The sequence below is a fragment of the Mobula hypostoma genome, chromosome 12, assembly GCF_963921235.1.
Source record: "Mobula hypostoma chromosome 12, sMobHyp1.1, whole genome shotgun sequence".
NCBI lineage: Eukaryota > Metazoa > Chordata > Chondrichthyes > Myliobatiformes > Myliobatidae > Mobula > Mobula hypostoma.
In genome coordinates, this window is record NC_086108.1 from 90,785,925 (window position 1) to 90,812,248 (window position 26,324).

Consider the following 26,324-nt stretch of genomic DNA (forward strand, 5'->3'; position numbering starts at 1 on the left):
TAAATATGAAATATGGAAGTTCACATGGAGCTTACAAAATTAAGAGCCAGAGGCAAGATCTGACAAATTAAACACTGGCACTTGTGTTACTTCATTTGTTCCAAACACTGTAAGACTGAAAAAAAAATCATATGGTTGACTGTCGAGAGCCCCCTCGTGAGCTCTCTTGAAACTGTGCTGAGAGTGTAGGTTTATCATTTTTACACATTTCAAAGATTTAGTTATATTGATATCCAAAGAAAAATAAGTTCTATACTCAGTGGAGGTACCTAATAAAGTGGCCTCTGAGTGTATATTTGTGCTTTTCTGTTGTTGTAGCCCATCCACTTTAATGTTTGACATGTCATGCATTCAGAGATGCTCTTCTGCACACCACCGTTGTAATGTGTGGCTGTTTGAGTTACTTTCACCTTCCTGTCAGCTTGAAACAGCCTGGCTATTTTCCTCTGACCTCCCTCATTAACAAAGTTTATTTGCCCACAGAACTGCCCTGACTGGATTTTTTGTTTTGTTTTGTTTTTCTCACCATTCTCTGTAAACTCTAGAGACTGATGTGCATCCCAGGAGATCAGCAATTTTTGAGACACTCAAACCACCCCATCTGGCACCAACAATTATTCCCCAGTCAAAGTCACTTAAATCACATTTCTTTCCCATTCTGATGTTTGGTCTGAACAGCAACTGAACCTCTTTGACTATGTTGCATGTCTTTATGCATTGAGTTGCTGCCATATGATTGGCTAATTAGATATTCGCCTTAACAGGCAAATATGCAGGTACTGTATACCTAATTAAGTATCTACTGGGTGTATATTGATTCCTGAGCCATACTTGGAATTAGATGTTATTCTGTAATAATGGCCAATGTCCTATTGTTCTATATTTGCCTGTGCTAGGCACAAATCATCAAACTTTAATTCATTGTGCACCTTTCTTTTTCCTTTTCTGCTGTTGGTCCCCTGCTGATCTCAGGCTCTCCTTCCTTGTGATGACGTTATTGCAGCTGCATGTCCACCTTTTTGTTCGGAGCTGACACCACTTCTCACATCTATCTGTAATTATAGTGTCACAGATTTTGGGGTTGCCAGTGATGATGAAACTGTCAGCATCAGCAGTCATTAAAGAGTGAAACTGATAGCAGCTTCTGGACTACGCATACGGACAGTGAAACACGGAAAAATAAATAGAAGTTACTGCCTGTGAGTTGCCGCTCCTCCACAAGACTTGCTGCTTGAACCCTTCGCTGGTTTAATCTTAAGGAGTCAGTGAGATTAATCATTCTTACTATTAAGAGAGAGGAAAAAATCTCTGGAATATTAAGCGCTTTTGCAACATATGTGACAGCGTAACGCTGCACCAGCCTTAATTATTGATCCGCCGCCTCTCAATCCCTGAAATAATTTCTGTTTGTCTGAGTTGTCATTCATTCAGACAATTATTTCAAAGAAGGTTACTGTTTTTTAAATGTGTCACCGTGAAATTTTACTCTTTATTTTGTGCTCTGCAGCATGCTGTTAAAAACTCTGCTGTTTGCTTCCTAGTTTGCTTCCTGTGAGTATGCTGAAAGTGAGTCGTTGTTCAGCTACTTCGACTGGATGGCTGTCAACGGGTGACCAAAGCTGAATGAGGATTGACAGATACTATTAACAGGCGTGTTGCATTCCGAGCTACAGTGATGACTAGTTCTTTATGCAAAGTATTCTTTGGGGTCAGAGGGAATCAGAGTCTGAATCAGTCTTGCTGAAGGGTCTCGGCCTGAAACGTCGACTATGGTCTTTTCTGTAGATGCTGCCTGGCCTGCTGAGTTCCTCCAGCATTTTGTGTGTGTTGATCAGATTTAATATCACTGGCATATATGTTGTGAAATTTGTTAACTATACAGCAGCAGTACAATGCAATACGTGATAAATAGAGAGAAAAAAACTGAGTTACATTAAGTATGTATATGTCTATTAAATATTAAGTTAAAATAAGCAGTGCAAAAATAATAGAAATAAAAAAGTAGTGAGGTGGTGTTCATGGGTTCAATGTCCATTTAGATATCAGATGGCAGAGGGGAAAAAGCTGTTCCTGAATTGCTAAGTGTGTGGCTTCAGGCTTCTGCATCTCCTTCCCAAAGGTAACAGTGTGAAGAGGGCACGTCCTGGGTGGTGGGGGTCCTTAGTAATGGATGCCACCTTCCTAAGGCACCACTCCTTGAAGATGTCTTGGATACTAGGAAAGGAATGCCAACTCTTCATCTCTGACTTCAATATCCAGGCCTTTATCTGTACCAACTCTAATGCAACCCCTGAGGTAGTTCATGTTATTTCATATTCACCACAAATGACTAAGTAATCACGTCAGTAAGGTGTATGAAGATACTGAAAGATAATGTACATTCCCAGAGTTCTGCAACTAATGATGTACTTTTGAGTTGTCAGTCTTCTTTATGTCAGAATTGCAGAAGGTAACTTAGTCATAGAGCAAAAATGAGCAAATATTCCATGTGATGCAGGTTGGGAGATAAATAGCGGCCACTTCTTTGAGTTTCATGCCTGAAAGTTGGTCATCGATAGCAATACACTTATTTCTCAGTCCTGTTCTGAGTTACGGAGCTAGATCATGTGCTTCCATGTTTATAGTCGGATGTGAACTCATTAATTAAGCAAGCTAATAAACAGAGCAGCATTTTGGACTAAACATTAGTTAAAGTATCTTTTATGGTAGGATTTCCTTATTTCTGTTGTACAAAAATATTAATCTTGTGAGATGTGCAATGGAGGTTATGGTTTCTTGAAATAACTTATGTATGGTCGATAATTTGAGCAAACGATTAAACTCTTCTCAAGCTTCCAGCCAGGTACAGGTATCGATTATAAGCAATGTTTCGATAACAGTCTCTGCCCTCAGAGTTTATCATTGAAACATCGGTTATAGACGATACCTGTGCCTGGCTGGAAGCCTGAGAAGAGTTTATTCCTCATATATACTGGGAAAACACAAGATTCTTTTTCAATTTGTACAAAGTTTGTAATGTGTTACATTATGAACTAATGCAATACCAACAATCTGACCAACTGTGGACCTTTTGATTATCTTAGAAAAATCCATTCAAGCGATGTTAAAGAAATCGACGCCACTGGATGAAATGTTTCAGGCTCTATGTGCTGAATATGTTGATCATGTATTTATCTGACTAAATAATTTCCAGGATCATTTGTTTTTCACATTATTTCTATACAACGTATTTTGCACAAAAATAAACTGGTTATATTAACTGGTGTTAACTAGTAATCTTCCTCCTAAATTTAAAGCAGGAAATCAGACACCCATCCCACCTCCTGTTCATACTCTATTCATTTACAGAGGATGGTTGGAGATTGATCAGTTAGCTTATACCACAGACTAGGCTGGATGCTTAAATGTTCTAATGAGGCTCTGCATCTTTGGTCAGGAGGAACAATTGCAGAAGATAAATACCCTTCCAGCACTGGTTGAGGACTGTTTTTAAGAGCTAAAGTGTTTCCTTCAGCATATCTGCTTCCATCCCCATGATGCTACTCATTGACCCCACTAGATAACAGCATACCAACAGACCTTCCACCACTCTGTCTGATCTGACTGGCCCTCTGACTTCATCCCAGCTCACAATGTCATCCACCTCCAGACCAAACCGCAGCCAGTCACAACACTAGTATCATTTTCTGCATCTCCACACCACCCCCCAGCACCACCGGTCAGTTCAGTCAGTTCATTCCCGAACTCCAACGTCCTCTGCAGCTGGATTTGCTTGCCTACCACTTTTACATGTCTCTGCATTTACTGTTAGTGAACTCCTATTCAAAGTTCAAAGTAAACTTATTATCAGAGTACATACATTTTCATGCAGGCATTTGCAGTAGCTACAAAGAAACAATAGCATCAATGAAAAACCACACTCAACATCTAGGGATAAACAGCCAGTTGCAAAAGACAACAAGCTGTGCAAATACAAAAAAAAGTAAAAGAAAAGAAAGCTAATAATGATAAATAAGTGAGCAATAAATATTGAGAACATGAATTGTAGAGGCCTTGAAAGTGAGTCCATGTTCAGTGTTAGGGTTAGTCAAGCTGAGTGAAGTTAAACCCTCTGGTTCAAGAGCCTGATGGATGAGGGAAAAAAATTGTTCTGGAACCTGGTGCTGTGGGTCTTGAGGCTCCTGTAGTTTCTTCTGGGTGGCAGCAGTGAGAAGAAAGATTGGCCTGGATGGTGGAAGTCCTTGATAATAACCATATAACTATATAACAATTACAACACAGAAACAGGCCATCTTGGCCCTTCTAGTCCGTGCCGAACGCTACTCTCACCTAGTCCCACCGACCTGCACTCAGCCCATAACCCTCCATTCCTTTCTTGTCCATATAGCTATCAAATGGATGCTGCATTCCTACAACAACCCTCCTTGTAGATGTATGCAGTAGTGGGGAGGACTATACCCTTGATGGACTGAGCAGTATACTTTTTGTAGGCTGTTTTGTCACTGGAATAGTGATTTATTTCAGGTTGTTCTTTAATCCGAAGGGACTGGATGTAAGAGGTACTTGTCAGAGCTATACATTACTATGCACATACATTATTTTAGGGTTGTAGTATTGAGTGAAACACCCTGGTTTCCTTGGCTACGTAGGTCTAGGGAAGACAACCTCTGGCCCCGCGCTCAATCTCACCCTAAACCCCGGTTTGTGTGGATGCTGTATCATTTGCTACCCTGTTACAAATTAATGCTACGAAATAACAGTCGGTACACTGCATATGATTAAAGGAATTATATTTATGAATCTTAACTAAAGGGTTAGTAAAGAATAACAAAAGGAAAAGGGGCCATTCTAGTTAAACAATCCAATGTGCACAAGTTGTCGCTCACCTTGAACTTCTCTGTCACTCATGCTCTGGGCCCTCGGTCAATGTGAAAGCACACACCACCTTCCGAACGTCACTCGCAATCCATCTTGAACAAATGGGTCTCCCACCGGATCCTATGCTACGACTGGTTCTCCACAGCATCTTCTCTCTTCATCTCCTCTCGAACAAAAACTCCAAGCCCAACCTTAGTGTCCCTCACCAGAGAAACCTCCCCTTAATCTGACGATCCTTATTGGATGGCACACATTTCTCCTCTCTCTTTATCTTCAACAGTAACCAAACAAGCAGGAAAACAGAACAGACTGTTCTTACAGAACTGCCAAAGTGAAATACATACAACATGACAGTAAAGATATGAACCAGGCATTACATAAGCAAATAGTAGCCTTGTAAAGAATAAGAAAATGTATGTTCATGCATTAAAAACCTCTAAGAGGACCACAACCTTGTCATAGTTTGGAGACTTGCGTTCCTCAATGACACAGAGAGTACATCTGTACTGACTGAAGCAGAAGGGTCACCCATGCCAAAGTGATCAAAGAGTAGAGGATATACTATGACTGGTCCACAGGTCTTCCGGGCTCAGCGGTTCAGCTCAGGGCTATCAATCCTGACAGCTCAAACAAAGCTGTTACAGAAGCAGCAACGAAGAATCCTTCTCCATCTGTGGGTGAAGGTATTCCTGAGTCTTCACTCAGGACTTGCATGACTGACAGTGGTGAAAACCGAGGAAGCTACTGACATGATGAGGGAAGCCGTGAACACCACCAGAGATGGAGGACCTTCATTGCTGCCCTAAATGCCACTGGCATAACGGGCAGTCAGTAAGTATGCATTAAAACAAATAACATTGAGTTTTATTTTGGGAAATGCTTGACACTGGAAAATGAGCTTGTCGTAGATGCCAGAAAGATGAAAACATGTTATGCACATTTCAGCTCCCCTCACTATGCTATGCACCCATTTGACATAACACAATAGGGGGAAGTCATTTGTCCATCTAAGGTTTTGCCCATTCTTTGCTGGAGCAATCTAAACATTTCTCATCATGCAGTTTTCTTTATCTTTCTCTTACTTGGTATTTTTTTAACCATATTCTCCTTAAATGATTCAATGCTTTCTATCTCTTACAATGAAGCACTTCATGCTTTAAAAGCCCTTTTAAGAAAATTCTTCTGAACTGTATTGTATGCCTCTTAATGACAGCTTGTAATAGATGAGCACCAAAGGAAATAGTCTTTCCCTTTCAGTCCATCGGAAACCTTCATCATTTGAAAAATCACCATTAAGTCTCCACTTAGCCTCCTCTGTTCCCGTGGAAACATACACTATCTGAAATGTCTCCTAGAACCATTTTCGGATATTTTAATGAATCTATACTGTAAGGTCTCTCGAGACCTCATGTTCTTACTGTAATGGAGAACTTAAAAACAAACACAGCACAGCAGTTGTTATCTAGCCAAAGGCTTCTGTACTTTTACTGTAACCTTTTTACAATAGATTTATGCATTTATTTATTGAATTATTTGATTATACTTGAGCATTTGGAAAATTAGGTTTCTTAACCTGTATGATACCAGTATGGTAAATATTTGGAATATATTTTATTATTTGTTAATTTATTTGTGGTAATATTTATATGTTGTGTGTGAGCTATATGCATTATATTGTGTACCTTGGTCTGGTACGTTGTTTTGTTTGATGGTACACATGCATATGGCATGGTAGCATAGTGGTTAGCACAATAGTACAGTTACAGTACGTATAAAAGGAATTCATACGTTATCCCTGTGACCAGGTGATTTTCCTCCGGGTGCTCTGATTTCCTCTCAGAGTCCAAAGATGTACCGGTTGGTGGGTTAATTGGTCATTGTAAATAGTCCTGTGATGAGGCTGAGATTAAATGGGGGTATGGCTGGACAGCGTGGCAGTGTGAACAGGAAGGGCCTGTTCCATGCTGTATCTTAATCAATGGATCAATCAATACAGCTGAATGACAAACTTGAACTTGATCTTAATTTATTCATATTTAATGCTGTTTAATTGTTTATATGGGAACAAAATCCCATTAGTCCTTGCTATTACTTCTAAAAATGCCAGTCATTCTCTGCAAATACAGAATTCAAAATAAAGTTGTCAATTAATATTTTAATGATTTATATTCGGTCAACATCCATTAATATGACAAAACCATAAATGTTCGTAAAATATTCAGGTTGGGGTGCCATTTTAAGATTTTTAAACAATTTAAAGGGTTATCTTGACTATGTGTCTGATATTAAGGGGCTTCAATTAAATTACAGCAAATTGATTGATTGACACTATGATTCATAATGTTTTATAATTCCACACTTTTAATATCCTGAATCCATTTAGAGAATGTGCTCTTTAAAAAGAGAACTGTGTCATGATAGCAACAGACACAATAAAGGAATGAGACAGTGGTAGTTAAATTTGGCAGCTGTTTATGTTCTTATCAATTACTCCATTTCGACTGCAGGTCTGGATTGCCCTATAAAGATGCATTGTTTCATCATCTATTGTTGTAAAATTGAAACAAGAGACATAGAAATTGTGGACTAATATGATTTTTACTTGGCATCCTAATGAAAAAGTTTGATTCCACATAATGCAGTTATGAATTTATTGATTAACAATGTTTTTTTTCTAACCACATGCAATTGTAATTTTAAATTAAGAACAGAATCCATTGTCAGTTATTTATGAGGTACCTTGGGTTAAACGACGCAAAGTTAAATCAAAGATAAAAAGCAAAGCAACACAGGTGCTGGAAATGTGCAATATAAACAAAAAATCCTGAAAATACTCAGCAGGAGTTTAGCAAAATATCATTGACTTTAAACATTAAAACCATCTCTTTCTCACTCTCTATAGATTCTGCTTGATCCATTGAGCAACTCCAGCAATTTTTTGATTCGGTTTAGATTTGCAGTTGATTTAAAACTAAGCCTAGTACTAAACTACACTTTAGCCTTGAATTCTTCCATTTTCCTCATTCAGTTGCTGTCATCTTATTACATTTGCCATTTTCTTGTCAAACATGCTTTTACTTTCTCATATTTTATTGTGATGATGCTTTGGACACACAATCTGCTTTTTATTCTCCCAGGCCCTATTGTTGGAAATAGTGCAGTGAACTATATCTTATGTAAACTAACTATTGTAGTGTTAATCATCTGTAACTATTGCCAGTGAATTTCTGCAGTTCATACATATTGGTATTGATCCTTGACTAGAAAGCTAAGATCAAAGTCCCGCGCTAACAATCCCCACAAATGTATTTGGATAATGGAACTAGAATTACCCTTATGTACTGTTGTACTCCACTAGCTCCTTGATGTATTTTTAGTAAAATATCATTTATTTAGACAATAATATCATTTCACAAAACTCCAAAGACATTAGAAATCTGAAATAAAAAAAATGCTGGAAACAGTCCACCAGACACTTTCTATGTAATATGTGGTTAATGTTCTAAGTCGATGATGCTTTGTCTAATCCAGATGTTTAAGTTCTGATAGATCTGAAGTTTTAACTTTACATTCCTCTCGGCACAATAAAATCTGACTGGCTGAGTACCAATATCTCCTATTTTTTCTCGCATTGATTTAACTTAAATAAAAATGTGCATAAATATTATACAAACGTATAGACCAGGGGTCGGCAACCCTTTTGCCTCTGTGGGCCCGATCGCATACTAATGAGCGGAATATGGGCCAGATAAATGCCATAAAAAACTTGAAATTTGGGAATTATCCATTTAAATACATCTAGTTATGTTTTGCCTCAAATTAATGAATAATGCATGCTAGAAAATCATTTGTGCTTAAGGTTGCCTACCCCTGGTATAGACAATGTTAGAACAGCGAGAACCAAAACAGAAAAAGTTTCACCTACCCGCTACCTTAGCAAGTCTCTTGATGCCTCCACATATCTAGTTACATGGTCATTTCCTTGTTGACTTACCTATAGTCCACAAGTCTACAATTAAACCCTGAATGACATTAAATGACCAGAGGCATAAGAGTTCAAAATAATTTATTGTCAAAGTACATATATGTTACCATATACTATCATTAGATTTGATGAGAAAATAATGATTTGTTTTAAAAGTGGTTTGCTTGAGAAAATAGCAATGTAAAAGAATAAAAGGAATAGACTACTTGATCCATCGAGCCTGTCCCACTATACAGTATGATTAAGGCCGATCTGCACCAGGCATCAGCTCTTCTTCTGTGTAATTAATTTCTTCAATTTTTTAATCTTTCAATAATTTATTTCCTCCTCCTTTAAGAAGTTTCTATAGAAATCAATTTTAAGCTCCTGAATGTTGTAACTGTATCCACTCTTACGAGGTTTTCCTACTAAATGAAACATCTCAACAGCTACCAAGTATTGTTCCCTAAGGATCTTGATCATACCTTTTTACTTATGAACTCCAAAGAATGTAGATACAGCATAATTTTTTTAATCTGTTTGTGAGAAGACATCCCTCTCATCTCAGAAATGAGATTACTGAGCGTTGTTTGGAATTTCACCAATGCCTGTCTATCCTTTTTTAAATAAAGGGACTAAAACTGTGCACAGCACAGAAAGTAAGGCCTCACCACTACTCTGCAAATTTTTAACAATATTTCCTCTTTCTCAAATGCAACTCTCTTTCAATAAAGGCCAATATGCCATTTGCCATCCTAACCACTAGTAATATGTTGTAATTTGTGCACAAGTACACCTAGGTCTTTCTGTACTTCATTCAATTGCAATCTTTTTCCATTTAGATAATAGTCTTTCTTTAGATTCCTCCCAGTGAAGTGTATAACTTCACACTCTCCCGCATTAAATAACTTTTGACAAGTTTTTTTTTGCCCATTGTCTCAATCTTTCTACATCTAGTGGAATAGTCTCAATATCCCCTTGGTATCATGCCCTCTCAACTATTTTCATGTCATTGACAAGACTGAATACTTTACATCTGCCCTTCTCTCCAAGTCATCATATGAATTTGTAAATAATTGAGGGGCAAGAACTGTTCTCTCGGGCACTCCACTAGTTAGATCCGTCCAACCTGGTAAAAGACCCATTTATGCAACTCTACATCAATGAGCCAATTTTCATTCAAGGTTTAAGGAGTTGCACAAATACAATGTGATATTGCCTTATGCCTTTCATATGACATCTGAACAAGAGGGAAAATGAAATAAATGCTGCCTTTTGGTGCTACCCATTCCCTGGAACAGATTTAAAAACATTGTTCTGCATGCCATTTTATATCAGGTTTTATGATTGCCCTGCCCAAGGAATATTGGATTAAAAACAGGCAGTGGAAAAAATTAAGTAAGATTCATGGTGCAAGCAAAGTGGAATAGGGTCACCTGTGATTGAGTGGAAGACAATAGAGATTAATGTCCAGTCTAGAGAGAGACGAATGTTTGTCCTTCATCAGAAATGCAAAATTATACCCTTAAGTAAAATTTGGGTGATAATATTCAAAGGCTACAATTTGAATTCTAATGTTATCAGATATTTTTTTGAAATAGCTTATTGGTGATGTTCCACTCAAGCAACGCATTTTTTATTAAATTGAATTGTGGTTCTGCCAGCTTGAGGAAGTTATTTTATATTCATTTGGCAATCTGCTGCGGAATGGATTTTTTTTCTTGACTATATTTTTACAAAGTTGAATACTTGTCGTAAGCCTTGCTAATAATTTCACACATCAGGTTAAGCCTTTATACTAAAAAGACACGTAATTCTGGTTTTGATCTGTGTTGGGCATGAATTTCAAGATCACTAAGATTCTTTCTAATTTCCATTATTACAGTGAAAGCAGCCATGGCGAATATCAAGTTTAACAGATGGGGCTACTTAGATGTTGATGCAGAGACCATGCAAACAAGTGAGCCCTGGGTCTTTGCAGGTGGAGATGTCACAGGTTTGGCTAACACCACTGTAGAGTCTGTAAATGATGGAAAGCAGGCGTCATGGCACATTCACAAATATTTACAGGTGAGTAAGATTTGACTGGACACACTAGGCTTCATTTATTGTTGAATTTATTATTAATTGCATGGATTCTGTCAATGTAGCACATTATCCTTTACTTGGGACTGGTTGCCACTCTCTCATGCACAGTTTTTTTTATTAAATGTGCTAAAGTATATTTGTTTTTGGGACATTTCAACTATTTAAAACATAAAACAGCATTGTAGGCCAAAATTGAAATGGTCAAGTGAATGAGCCCATGCTGGTGATAGAATAAGGTGTTATTTGCTAAACTGATTCTGTACACACTCATTGATCTTTTGTTCAAGTATAATTGTCATTCAACCATACATGAACACTCATAAGTACCGCCAAACAAAACAGCCTTACCTCAAGGCCAAGGTGCTCCCCTGCTGTCTGCCCTGCCGTCCGCAAATAAATCAGTGAATCGGACTTGCACCATTCCACATTAACAATGTCCAACAGGGTCTTTTAAGAACAAAAAAAGGTGACTAAGGTGATTACTCGCCATTAGACTGCACACCACCTTTCTGCGTCAACTCCTGTGATGCCTTTCTGAGCAGGTAGCGACATGATCTTCTTCAGTCTCTCTGCCCACGAGCAACTTGCTGATGGGACAAACCTGCAGTACTTCGAATTCTTAACATCCACTAGGGCCTTGTGATCGTACAAAAATACATTTAAAAAGAGAATAACACCTTTGGTTGGCCCCGTAGAAACTGCTGTGATCATTGTGCCTCCATGTTACCGGAAGATTATTATTTGTACATGCTTATCCTGAATTAGAGAACATTCTCACAGTAATACCAGCGGAAACATAGTCAGCAGTCTCTATCTCTATAGGTTTTCTTCATTTCTTATGCATTTGTAAATGTCTTCCTTTTTCAATGTTTTTTTTTCTTGCTTCTGCTACACTAGTCAGAGGTCTTTTTTTCCATTTTTCATGTTTTCCACTTAATTGACCACTTCTAAATTATTTTCTCCTTACATTTTGCCTGAAAAACTTTCCAAAAGAATTTTTTGTGCTGCATCAGATCCAGAGTAATGATCATTTTGCTTTCCTTTACACTTGTGAACTGAAGAATGATACTGCAATAAACAGTCTTAAATCTTGAATCTTAGTAAGTCAATATCTTCTGATGTGGAGAATGAAATGAATGGATGCTAGGCTGATTATGAGCAAGTGATAGGTGTACCTCAATTACAAGCTATTCTGATGATTTGTTGTATATAATCTTTGGAACTGATATATCTCCAAAACTAATGGGGAATTTTAATGTGAGTCAGTGCAAAGATTTGAGTGTGACTAAGTTACAGAAAGAGGTGGCTACATCCCAGTGCATCACAAGCAAATAGCTCCTCACCACTGAGCACATTGAGTGATGTCAAGAGAAAGCAGCATCCATCATCAAAGACCTCTGCCATCCAGGTCATACCCTCTTCTTTTTGTACCATTAGCCAGGAGATGCAGTAGCACTAAATTCAGGTTCAGGAACAGTTTAGACACCCAGGCTTCTGAACAGGCATGAGATAACTTCAGTCACCACTACTATGACTTGATTCTGTGACACTCACGCTTAACTTCAAGGGCTCTTTGGAACTTACGGTCTCAGTATTAATGTTACTTGCACAGTTTGCACAGTTCAGTTTGTCATTCTTTGTTCAATCATGTGTAGTTTTTCATAAAATTCTATTGTATCTCTATTGATATCTGTAAGTGCCTGAATCTCAAGGTAGTATATGGTAACATAGTATATGCACTTTGATAGCAAATTTTACTTTGAACTTTGACTGAGAAAAGTGCACTGGGAACTCATCTCCAGTCAAGAACCTTTTGAATTTAAGCTGGCACATTGGGCTTTGTGTTTCATGACGCAGTCTCCTTGTAAGAGGCAAGTTGGAAGCTTTAAATACTGAAGGTATTTAAAGAGGAATTTCTTTGAATGATCAGAGAATTGATGGCTAAGGGATACTTGCAAGGAAGAAGATATGAGGCTTAGACCAGATCAGTCATGATCATGTTGAACAGTCAGGCAGTCTGGAGGGTCTTATTGTCCTTATTTACTTGTGTTTCTATGAAATTTTCAACATGCTGTATCAGGGGTTTTGATGATTTGGTTCATAGGTTATGGTTTTTTTGTTATTCCCTGGGAATGACAGTGTTGCTTGAGGAGACTGAAGGCATGATTGGGAAATTTTCCAGTAAATAATGAGCATTTACGTGTACTTCTGTGTGTGAGAGGATGTCCATGTGATTTTGCTTGTGCAGCTTCTCATATCATAACCATTAAGTGTTTCAGTTTTCTTGACTGTCCTATGTGATGGGATTGGGTTTGCTGCCCACGAAGTTCTGAACTCAAACAAAGATCTCACATTCTATCCAATATAGATAGCTATGGGTACATTCATTAAAAAGAGGTTATACTGTAGCCACCTACTCTTCAAGGGCTAGATCACTTGCCTGTTTATCCTCCACAGTGAGTTTAGCTGCCAGTGCTCACTACTGAGTGGTGGATTGCCCCTCTTCATATCAAGGAGATCATTCCTACTCGCAAAGTAGTCAAACACAGTTCATTTATTTTTAGTGATACACGTATAAATTTAAATAAAATTCTAAAAACATATTTAAAACTCACAGAAAATGTCTATCTCATATTCCAAAACATTTCTAAAAAACAGGTACAATTCCAATAGGCTAAAAAGACATACCTATGAGTTGCAGATGAATCAGTCGTTTCAATTGAAGGCAGATGGATGGATTCTATCTTTCTATCATTTTTTCTTGTTGTCCCTTGACCATTCCTCGGAAGCCTGAACTCTCTCTTACATTTATACTGTTTATTGCTACTTGGTGACTTCACATATATGTGATACTTTTTCACACATTTGGTCTAAAAGCTTCTGGAGAAAGAGACCCCAAATGCCCAGTATTAATGCTGTAAAGGTCAACTCTCTGAGTACACAAATCTCCCAGCTATTGATGTATCAACTATTTGATGTGCTAAGTGATAGTATAGTCTGGTCTGCAAATTTCCTTGTACTAAATAACTTAGTCAGTGTTGTCTGGTCTGATGGAGGTCTTACACTGCATCTCTTGAGCAGTCAGCTACAAACTGTGGGCCAGTAAACTGTGCTCTATAGTCAGTGGTGTTTGTTTGGGAAATTGTCCTTTTAACTTCAGACTGATAATTGCTTTCCATTTACACTAAGAACTGAAGACTGATTTACATGAAGAATTGAAAACTGGCTCCTGTTTACAACAAGAAGTTGAACAAAGAATATTGGTTGAAAATTTAGCTTACTCAAAAGCAACTCTTTTATCTCTAGAGGAATCAAGGGTTATGGAGAAAAGGCAGGAAGGTGGAGATGAGTCCATGGCCAGATCAGCCATAATCTTATTGAACGGCGGAGCAGGCTCAACGGGCCAGATGGTTGACTACTGCTCCTATTTCTTATGTTCTTACATTCTTATGTAGAAGTGCCAGCTGCTGCGTTAGAAAACTGAGCTTAGCAAAAATGCCCCTTGACCCTGGATAGTGAATGTCAATCACACCCAAAGATGTCCTGGTAGGTTAATTAACAACAGTGTGTTACCCTTTGTATGGGTAAGTGGCAAAAAGAATTAAATTGGGAACTGATGGGCAAGTAAGAAAGAATACATTGGAGGTCCTTGGGGAAATAAGATTGCATCCTGCACTGGTTTCTGCACTTTAGCAGCAGCTGTCAAAGTCATTGCCACTGCGAACAGTGTTCTGCCTCCAGATCCTTCCAGGATTTTACTGAAGGCATTTTCAGGCTCCCACAGTGAGCAGCATATAAATGCAACAAACCAGTGACAGTTTCTTTGCTAATGCTGGCAATTATGTGGACTTTGCCTGCTGTAGTGCCAGTCAGAGGGTATGGATAAATCACCCAAAATATTCCTTCCATTCCTTCAACTGGCGTGTAACTGCAATTAATTCCTCACACAGGGGAGCAAAAAAACAGGTAGCAGTCATCCCATCTTGATTCTTAAAGTAGATTGTTGATCAGACAAGCATTGTGGGCAGGCCATGTTGGCACCAGATGTGTGGTGACACTTCCGGGCTGTCACCAGAGAACCCTCAGGTGCGTTGGTTGTTAATGTAAATGATGCATTTCACTGTTTGCTTTGATGTAAACATAATAATTAACTTGAATCCTGATCTTGATTTTGATGACACCTCTGTGAAATAGTCAGAAGGGAGGCACATGACTGTATGATTAATGCTGCTTAAGCTCTGGATGTTGCTTTAAGCAAGTCACCAGCATGAACGAAGTACACTTTGGGTGCCCATGCCGATCTGGGACAAGCCCCTAGATGGTTCTGATATCTTGCACTTTGCACAGCTCTAGGCCAAAGGAGAAAGGTGAGAAGGAGGGGAAGGAAAGGCCAGTAGGTGATGTGGGCAGTGCCCCAGTAATGCACTTTTCTGCCCAGAATACAGAGGACTGTCCTGTTAGTGAAACCTTGGTCCCTGCATAGATTTTTTAAGGGGCCTTTAGGATAAAAAAAAAGATATAGAGATGTGTAACTGCAAGCCTAATATCTGAAGTTAACATGGAAATATATGTTGTTGTTGTTCCTTTCTGCGCCTGATAGAGCATCAGGCAGCAACCTTGCCTTTTTTTTTAGTGTTTTTATCTGATTTTTTTTTCTGAAGCCAAGTTGCTAGCTCAACGCTCAACCCAGCATGGATGGGAAGTGTGCAGGGAGCCGACCAGAGTCGAACCCGAGACCACTCGCCTCAAAGTCCGGTGTCGATGCCACTACACCACCAGCTGGCATGAAAATATATGGCCGGTCCTTTCCTGTCACTGAGTGTAAATCATAGAATTCCCTCTTCAACAGCACTGTACTGTCAGAGTACTTTCACCAGAGGAACTGTAGAGGATGGAGAAGGTGGAATACTATCAACTATTATTAAGGGTGACTAAGAATGCAGAGCATTGTTCAGATCTAAAAATGAAGGTAAAAAGACCTTCAGTTCTGTAGGTGACAAAATTTAACCCTCAGTTGTTGCCAAGCTTTTGATAAGCTTTTGAATCTCCAAGGGATGCTTTGAGCAGCTGGTCATGGAGCACATTAAAGCCTTTCTCCCAACTACACTGGACCCTTTCTAGTTCGCTTATCGCTCAAATCGATCCACTGACGATGCAATCGCCTCTACCCTCCACTCTGTCCTGTCCCACGTGGAAAATGGTGTCTCATATGCCAGGCTGCTGTTTATAGATGTCACTTTGGCGTTCAACACCATCGTACCCCAGAAACTGGTGGGGAAACGGTCCTTGCAGGGTTTCAACACCTCCCTTTGCAACTGGATAATGGATTTCTTAACAGTAAGGCCACAGTCAGTCTATGTAGGCAGCAATGTCTTACGTTTAATTATGCTAAGAACTGCTGCTCCCCAAGGCTGTGTGCTCAGTCCGCTACTGTTCGCACTGCTGACGCATGACTGTGTTGCAGGATCCAACTCAAACCGTGTCGTCAAGTTTGCGGATGACACAAGTTTGTGGTTGGTCTTATCAAGAACAATGACAAGATGGAGTATAGAGAGGAAGTGGAGTGACTGGTGGATTAGTGTGAGAAGAACAACCTTACCCTGAATGGGGAGAAGACAAAGGAGATAATTGTAAACTTTGAAGGTGCCGACAAACCATCCTCCTCTGCCAATACATGGCACCTCCGTAGAGAGAGTTAAGTGCAACAAGTTCCTGGAAGTTCATATCATAAATGACCTCATCTGGTCCCTTAATACCACCTCTCTGAACAAGAAGGCATATCAGCACCTTTATTTCCTAAGAAGATTGAGGCAAGCAGGACTCCCATCCCCCATCTTAACTGTGTTTTACAGGAGCTTCATTGAGAGTGTCCTGACACTCCACCTGGTATTGGATTAGTCAGGCATCAGACCTGAAGTTCCTACAGCTGTGAACACTGAGAGGATCATAGGGGTCTCCCTACCATCCATTGGAGATGTTTATCAGGAACACTGCATACGCAGGGCCCTTAGTATTGTTAAGGATCCCACCCATTGATCCAGCATCCTCTTTGACTTTCTACCATTAAGCAGGAGACTACGGTGCATAAAAACAAGAATGGTCAGGGTGAGAAACAGTTTCATCCACCAGGCCATTAGGCTTCTGAACTCTGGACCACATCGTATTCGAAGTGTTACTGGATAATCTGTTCCATACCTTATAATATTTAATATTAATGCACTTTATTTTGTTATTTATGTGTGACTCATCTATAGATTATATCCTTACCTTCATAAGTAATCGTGTATTATGTGTACTACAATATTTTACGTTGTTTAAGTGTAAAATGCCAAATCAGAACATTACCACTGTCTAAAGCTGCAAGCCTCTTCTAATTTGAACTTCATTGAAGCTGCCCCGGAGGTAAACGTGGAAAACAATTTCCAGATCTCAGTCACTGCTCAAGCAAATACTTAAAATATATCAAAATACTGTACTGCATCTTCTTATTCAGATAGCGAGCTATAAGAACCTTGTGCTGTCACTTCAGTGTCTTGGAATGGGAGAAAAACAAAGGACAAGTTGTGACAGAGCAGTATTGATGATGTTACAAGACACTCCCGACCGTGCCTGCTTCCAGGATTTAGATGTTCTAACTCCCGAGTATGGATATCTGGTGCAGCCCCTTTAAGAGTTCAGGATAGTCCCACTAATTGGTAATCATGTTTTGGGTGCCAAGAATTGAGTACTTAAGGAACACTTGAACTGAGGTTTGGTGCTCAATCGTAAGCCTACTGGTGATTTTTTTCTTTGTGTTTGTTTTACGCTCAGTTCTCAGTCCAGTTTGATGCCGTGTCTCAATCCTTGCTTCAGATACTCCAGCATTTAGGTCCAAACCATCCTCGTCAAGGACTCTTGTCACAGTAGATTAGATTAGATTAGATTATGAGGACACACAGTCCTCTTTTATTGTCATTTAGTAATGCATGCATTAAGAAATGATACAATGTTCCTCCAGTGTGATATCACAGAAACACAAGACAGACCAAGACTGTAAACTGGCAAAAACCACATGATTATAGCATATAGTTACAACAGTGCAAGCAATACTGTAATTTGACAGAAGAACAGACCATGGGCATGGTAAAAAAAAAAAGTCTCAAAGTTTCTCGAAAGTCCCAACATCTCACGCAGATGGTAGGAGGAAGAAAACTCTTCCTGCCATGAGCTTCCAGTGCCGCAAACTTGCCGATGCAGCACCCTGCAAGCACCCGACCACAGTCCGACTCTCAGTCCGTCCGAAAACTTCGAGCCTCCGACACCGAGCGCCGAGCACCATCTCTGCTGAGTGCTTCGACCCCAGCCCTGGCAACAGGCAGTAGGCAAAGCTGAAGATTTGGGGCCTTTCCTCCGGAGATTCTCGATCGCACAGTAGCAGCGACAGCGAACTGGGCATTTCAGAAGTTTCTCCAGATGTTCCTCCGTGCTTTTAACGTCCATCTCCATCAAATCAGGATTGTGCATGGCCCCTATTTAACAAATACGATATTATTTTACAGTAGAGGCCGCATGCGCTGCGTCACACCACCATCTTCTCCTCCCTCCTTTGTTTTAAGGGGTTATGGAAACTGGACTTAGAGTGACTTTGGTGGAACTCAAATTCAGATGCAAGACAGTTGAGGGTGTGACAACAGATGATGGAATCAGGAATCAAACCTCGATCTTACAACTGGCACCGTAAAGAACTGCGCTAACTGCTACACTATCACGCTGCTCTGCCCATCATGTAGGGTCACATCCAAAACGTGGCCCCCTTCAGTGTTCGCTCTGCAATATACTAGAAACAAGATTTTCAACTTAGTACCAATGATAGATGATTACAAGTGCAGTATATGAACTTTAAGACATCTTGTTGAAAAAAAAAAGCATTGGTTAATATATCGGGACAAACTAAAAAGGTTTAGTTTCTTGATTGGTCAGGAATGAAGGGATACGAGAAGAAGGCAGGAGATTGAGGCTGAGAGGAAAAATGGATCAGCCATAATGAACTATAGCACAGATTTGATGGGCCAAATTACCTAATTCTCTTCCTCTATCTTATGGTCTTAAGTACTTTAAGCCATTCGTTGTTACAGTGTGTATTCAATCAAAGTTTGGATCTAGTCTAAAATGATTGGATTAATGCCCATAATTCACTTGTTTTAGTTGTGCTGTAAAGAAAGGCAGCCGGTGGAATTTAGTCACTAACTACAAGGATTTCCCTCATTTTAAACATAATACCAGAATCTTAACAAGAAAGGCACCTGCCAGCCTCCTTAATGGAAATTGGCAGATAGCCACAAGAGCTTTGGAAACAGTGAAAGAAGGAAATTATCACTTTTGTTTTTAAGATGCATTTCAGTTTGTTGCGATCACAATATAAATTCACAAGCATTTTTTTAGATGGAAAATATTGACCTAACAGTATGAACTGATGCCTGACCTCAACGGAACTGGCACTACAGTGTGTTCCATTAGCCTAAGGGTACAAAGATACAAATCTGGCCAAGTTCTGATTTGAGCTTGCTGTCCAACTACAAGTGCTCATGTTGTTACTGAATGAAGGCTCTCCACTCATTTGTGATGCCATGGACTGACACACAGCCAGCTCTGTAGGGTTGGGCATTGGAGAGCGTTGTAACCGGTGGAGCCATGTTTTGCAGATAACCTCACAGCGTGTCTCATCAATCAAAATGATCTCCAGCTGGCGCCTCAGAAACAATCAGCCAAGAAAGGTAGCAGGGTGCAGTGCCTAGGCCTGGGAGAAGGATCCAACATTTTGTAGAGCTTCATCCTGCAGGTTCATTTGAATCAAAGGAGGAACAATCTGTTGTGTGTGCCCATGCTTGGAAAATACTCTAGATTTTCACTTTTTGCCAGCAGGGAAGGAGATGGTATCAATTGTATGTTTTAAATATGGCAGTGCTTAAAAATAGGCAATTGCACAGTGTTTGTTCTCTAAAATTAAACAGCCCTTTACTGTGTTAAAGGAGCGGAGTTAACTTGAATAAACAGCTCTCTGGAAAAACAATTATTTATATACAGAATCTTAAAAGCATTTTCTGCACCATACGAGTCAAATACTGAAGTTCGTATGTAAGGAATATGGAAGGACTGAAACAAGTGCAGAACAACATCTACAAGGATTAAAGCAGAATTATGAGGGTACAGATGTCAAAAAAGGGTATATGGATCTCATTTCTCTTGAGAATATAAGGCAGTGGGGGGAGGGAACGTCGACTCAGACCATGAGAGGCCTTACAAGGTGCAGATTGGAAGTCTGTGTGGGGCGCCACTCCTCCCACAGACACTAGAGCAATGTGTGGTTAAGTGCCTTGCTCAAGGACACAAACATGCTGCCACAACTGAGGCAGTGGGGTGACCTAATAGAGGTTTTCCAAGTTATGTAATGTGTTCATAAAGTGTATGTGTTGATAAAGAGCATTTCGAAAGGCCAGTAGTACAAGATAGTTATCAATAAATCAAATGGAGAATTCAGGAGATTCTTTGTTACCTCTTTATAATGGTGGGAATGTGCCTCTCAGTCCCACAGGGAATGAGTGAAACAAATGGCATGGATGTATTTTAGAGGCTGGGTTAGTATAGGAGGGAGAGGGGAACACTGAGCAATGCTGGCAAATTTGAAAAAGGAAATATGGAGGGAGGCTCGATTAGATCTCAAAAGCTTGTTCAAGCCAAGTGCTTGCTTTGAAGGTCATACATATAAATATCAGTAATTTTAAATAATTTCTTTTTTTCCTATGCTATGAAATACCTAATTCTCAAGTGCTGGCCTACCCACATTATTCTCATCTTCTCAGAGGAGATATAGAAGCATATTGCCTTTCAGAGCCATATTTTACCGTATGCAATTTTATTATAGTGAAGCGAAAATCTGGAAGTTGTTCTATTCAAAACAACAGGTTTGGGATCAATTGAGGACTTCAAGTGTGTAATCTTTAGACTTTTGTGAGACAGTTTGCTAGAAGCTAGAAAGTTACAGAGGGAAATAGGAGTACATGGAATTCAATCATAAATTTAATAGCAGGTTTAATGACTGCCTTGTTAATTCTGGAAAAAAGATAGGGAGCAAGTGACTTTGGACTCATGGGATACAAAATCCATGAGAATTGAAAAGCGAAAAAAGGGGGTGCTTGAGAAGCAACCTAAATACCTACGGTTTCTGAAGATTTATGTCAAATAACTGAAACAACTTTTGTAGAAACTGCAGATAAGATTTATTTCCTTCTTTGGAGGTAATAATAGGGTTCTTTACTATCCTTTGCTCAGACTATCATAGCCTTAGGTTTGCCAGCTCCACCCATTATTCCTATTGAAATGTTTAAGATTCTGAATGTTCTTGGCTGAGAAGTGGTCTCCCTCATAGAAGCAGTCTGGAATGAAAGACCTGCTTGGATATGAGGAAGAAGTTCTTCTTAGAAGGCCATAAATTGTTTGGATTTCTCTGCCATAGAGCCCTATGGAGGCAGAATCATGGCCTCTATTCAAGACAGAGGTAGACACATTTTTGGACTACCAGAGATTCAAGAATTATGGGAACAGTCAAGAAAATATGGCCAAGATCAGAGCAGCCCTGTTCTTTTTGAGTAATAATAGTCAGCCTTTGATCCCGGGGATCATGGGTTGACGCCTCTGATGGACTGTGTCCTCTCCAGGGTGCAAGCCTGGGCAGGAAGGTTTGAAGAACCGGCTGTTGCCCATGCAGCGGGTTCCCCCTCTCCACGTCACTGATGCAGTCCAAGGGAAGGGCAAGCGCCAATACAGCTTGACATCAGTGTCATTGCAGAGGTTGCCAGAGTGACAACATCAAACTGCCTTCGGGACCCCAACTCCGGATTTCTTCCTCGGGGTTTACTCCTGAAGCCTTTCCCGTAGGTGGGTATGGCCGCAAGGCAGTGGAAGTTTAAAATCGGAGTTTTCCTTCTCCTAGGCGGGCTGCCGTCTAAGGCTGATGAGCCCCACCTGCCCAAAGCAACTGGTTTTGAGGTGCCAGTGGTCCGCCTTTGTCCCTTCTCTTGTCAGTAGAAATAGTTCCACCGGGCCTAGTAGCTAAGCCACACGTGAAGGCCAAGAGTTGGACTTGGTTGTCAGAGGCTATTAGAGACACAAGCCATTTGGAGCACTTTATAAGTAATGGGAGCTTATCCCCACTACCACCCCTGGCTATGACAACCTTAGGAACCTTTTTGAAGGGTATATCATAATGAAATAGGCTATTTTTTTTTTACTTTTTTAATAATCTTATACGGGATTTCTTTTTTCATTGCTGACAATGACAATTGTTCTCTTTTGCTCTGTGCTCTCAGACCTGATGGCTGTTGGAAAAGTCTTTGATTCCATTACTATTTGTTCTGCTCTCATAATCATGCACATCAATCCGCAGTGTGTCTGAAGCTCCAGATGGTACTACTGTCCCAAGCCTCCTCCCTGCTCTCTTAAGACTTGAGAAATTTTCACGAATTATCACAATCACTTTTGCCCTCTCCCTGTACAGATGAATGCTAGTTCCTTTCTCTTGAATTTTTAGCCTAGTGAACATATCCTGGTGGTAGTGATGCCAAAGCTGGCATAGTAACACAGCAGAGAGCTGCCATCTCACAGCGGCAGCAGTCCTGATCTTTGCTGGTACCAGTGTGGGTTGCATGTTCTTCCAGAGACCATATGGGTTCCTCCTGCATGTTCTGGTTTCATCCTACATCCAAAAGATGTGCTGGTTGGTAGGTTAATTGGTTACAGCAAATTACCCTTAGTGTAGGCGGGTATAGAATTAACGGGTATGTCAGAGAGAATAGATGACAGACTAACACATACAAAATGCTGGAGGAAATCAGCAGGTTAGACAGCATGTATGGAAAGGAATAAGGAGTCGATGTTTTGAGCTGAGACTCTTAATTAGGACATAATGAACAGTTATGGCCCGAAATGTCAACTTCATAGATGCTGCCTGACCTGCTTAGTTCCTTCAGCATTTTGTGTGTGTTACTCTGGACTTCCAGCATCTGCAGAATCTCTTGTGTATAGAAGACAAGGAATGGGTATATCAGGATTGCTCTGTAAACTGTCATAGATTTAATGGGATGCATAGCTCCCTATTTAGAAACATAGAAAACCTACAGCACAATACAGGCCCTTCGGCTCACAATGCTGTGTCAAACATGTACTTACTTTAGAAATTACCCAGGGTTACCCATAGCCCTCTATTTTTCTAAGCTCTATGTACATATCCAGGAAAGACTCTTAAAAGATTCTATCGTATCCGCCTCCACCACCGTTGCTGGCAGCCCATTCCACACACTCACCACTCTCTGTGTAAAATTACTTACCCCTGACATCCCCTCTGTACCTACTTCCAAGCACCTTAAAACTGTGCCCACTTGTGTAAGCCATTTTAGTGCTGGAAAAAGCCTCGGACTATCCACACGATCAATGCTTCTCATCATCCTGTACACCTCTGTCAGGTCATCTTTCATCCTTCGTCGCTCCAAGGAGAAAAGGCCAAGTTCACTTGACCTATTCTTGTAAAGCATGCTCCCCAATCCAGGAAACATCCTTGTAAATCTCCTCTGCACCCTTTCTGTAGTTTCTACAAGGAATAAGAAAAGTTAATTCTTGGTTATTATACCTTGCTTAATGAAAATGCAGATTTTCTTGTCTAATTTTTAAAATCCTGTTTAGGCTTTCTTCAACATTTTTTGCATGCTTGGAAAATAGGCTGTGCCATCTTAAGCATAACTGAGTTTATTTGCCCATTAATTATTAAATTAAGACTATCTTTATCTATTAGAAGGGAAGCTAAGAATTTATTTCTGGAGTAAATGATCTCTTGTTCAGAGTGGCGGCGAGAGATTACAGATCATTTTGCTTTCTCAGTAATGGAAAATGATAGAGGATAGGAATCAATGAAAAGTCTTTAAAGCACTTTTCAGTAAATTGAAAAATGTTTATTATGTTCAAATGAACTGTTTCCTGATAACTGAATTCCCCATAATTATTTAGGTGAGGATGGAAAGAGAAATATCATTTGTTTATGTAAATACTATTAAGCATTTAATTTGTTTTCCTGAACTTGCCCTTGGATTGTTTGAGTACCTGAATACGAAATATAAGTGAAAAATGGAGAAGAAAACTGCAGCTCCCAAAACTAATAAATAGAAACAAAAAATGTGTGAAATAATCAGTAGATGAGGTAGCACCTGTGGAAGTTGTTGGATTTGAGTAATTTAGCAATCCAAAGGTGCTTCAGAAGTCAAGAATGAGGTATAAAATTTTGTTGTTTATGGCCATTTATTAGGTGTTATAAGAGCAAAAAAACGAACAAAGAAAAAAGACAAAGAACAACAAAATCATGGCTGATCTTTACTAAAAACTAGCTCAGACTGGAAAGATAACAATGCCACCATGATAACAAATTACCTATGAAATAGCCAGATTAAAGTGGCATGACACCTGGTGCAGTAAACTAAGAAGCAACTAGAAAATGCACGATCAGCTATACTACAATTACTAAACAATTCACTGAGCAATTGCAAAAATATAAAGATACAAGCAAACATAGTAAAAGTTAAATTACTAGAAAAATAATAATTTTACACTCTAATGCAACAGACTGTAACAATATAATAGTCATGTGAAGTTAAGTTATTGTGAAATTATATTAATTATTTCATGCATCTCTGCCACTGTATCTTCAATACTATCTAACTGTGTAAGACTCCTTTACGGGAAAATTGCCCATGCAAAACCTACCAGGATAGAGCATAAAGCACTACTCGGAATTCACTAGTTATATGGCACATCTAATCTGCTGCCAAAATCTAATTTAAAACCGTTTTGGATTTAATGACATTATGAGCCTCACTCATCAGCCTGAACAGTCCATTCCAAAGAGTCACCATTCTTTATGAGGTGTTGTTGCATAGCAGCCCAGGACTATGCATTCGTTATAGCTGCCGGTATCAGATATTCCATTCGTTAGTTAGTAAGATAGGACAGATCGACACGTGGCTGAAGGCATGGTGCAGGAGGGACGGCTTCAGATTTATAGATAATTGGGCAGTTTTCCAGGGAAGGTGGGACCTGTTCTGGCGGGACGGTTTACATCTGAGCTGGAGGGGGACAAATATTCTTGCAGGTAGATTTGCTAGAGAGGCTCCGGTGGATTTAAACTAGATACGAGGGGGGAGGGGAACCAGAGTGTAAGAACAGATGTAGGGGAGAAGGAAGAAAAAGAAAATAGTGAAGTTGTTTGCACCGTTAGTGATAAACAAACAGTAAGAGGTGGAAAATCTCTTAAATGCATTTATTTCAATGCTAGGAGCATTATAAGAAAGGTGGAGGAGCTTAAGGCATGTATTGATACCTGGAACTATGATGTGGTAGCTATTAGTGAAACATGGTTGCAGGAGGGGTGTGATTGGCAACTAAATATTCCTGGATTTAATTGCTTCAGGTGTGATAGAATCCGAGGGACAAGAGAGGGAGGTGTTGCATTGCTTGTCAGAGAAAATATTACAGTGGCGCTCTGGCTGGATAGATTAGAGGGCTCATCTAGGGAAGCTATTTGGGTGGAATTGAGGAATGGGAAAGGTGCAGTAACTCTTATGGGGGTGTATTATAGACCACCAAATGGGGAGCGAGAATTGGAGGAGCAAATTTGTAAGGAGATAGCAGATATTTGTAGTAAGCAGAAGGTTGTGATTGTGGGAGATTTTAATTTTCCACACATAGACTGGGAAGCCCATATTGTAAAAGGGCAGGATAGTTTGGAGTTTGTAAAATGTTTGCAGGATAGTTTTTTACAGCAATACATAGAGGTACCACCTAGAGAAGGGGCAGTGTTGGATCTCCTTTTAGGAAATGAGATAGGTCAGGTGACAGAGGTTTGTGTTGGGGATCACTTCAGGTCCAGTGATCACAATGCTATTAGTTTCAATATAATTATGGAGAAGGATAGGTCTGGACCCAGGGTTGAGATTTTTGATTGGAGAAAGGCTAACTTTGAGGAGATGTGAAAGGATTTAGAAGGAGTGGATTAGGATAATTTGTTTTATGGGAAGGACGTAATAAAATAGAGGTCATTTAAAGGTGAAATTCTGAGAGTACAGAATCTTCATGTTCCTGCTAGGTTGAAAGGAAAGGTTAAAAGTTTGAGAGAGCCATGGTTTTCAAGGGATATTGGAAACATGGTTCGGAAAAAGAGAGATATCTACAATAAACATAGGCAGCATGGAGAATATGAGGGGCTCGAGGAATATAAAGAATGTAAAAAGAATCTTAAGAAAGAAATTAGAAAAGCTAAAAGAAGATATGAGGTTTCTTTGGCAAGTAAGGTGAAAATAAATCCCAAGGGTTTCTA

The 26,324-nt window shown here is 39.6% G+C and overlaps 1 protein-coding gene and 1 long non-coding RNA gene across 2 annotated transcripts in view; one reads left to right on the plus strand and one right to left on the minus strand.

Moving 5' to 3' along the window:
- The window catches only part of LOC134354992 (uncharacterized), a 128,234-nt gene extending 123,154 nt beyond the window's left edge, over positions 1-5,080 (minus strand). Inside the window, exon 1 of the long non-coding RNA XR_010019945.1 lies at positions 4,887-5,080. This is a non-coding gene — a long non-coding RNA (uncharacterized LOC134354992). The remainder of the gene's footprint in view (positions 1-4,886) is intronic.
- Positions 1-26,324, plus strand: part of LOC134354991 (dihydropyrimidine dehydrogenase [NADP(+)]-like) — a 921,558-nt gene that overhangs the window by 491,336 nt on the left and 403,898 nt on the right. The window contains exon 12 of the mRNA XM_063064591.1: positions 10,728-10,912. Coding sequence (XP_062920661.1) covers positions 10,728-10,912 — 185 coding nt within the window. The remainder of the gene's footprint in view (positions 1-10,727; positions 10,913-26,324) is intronic.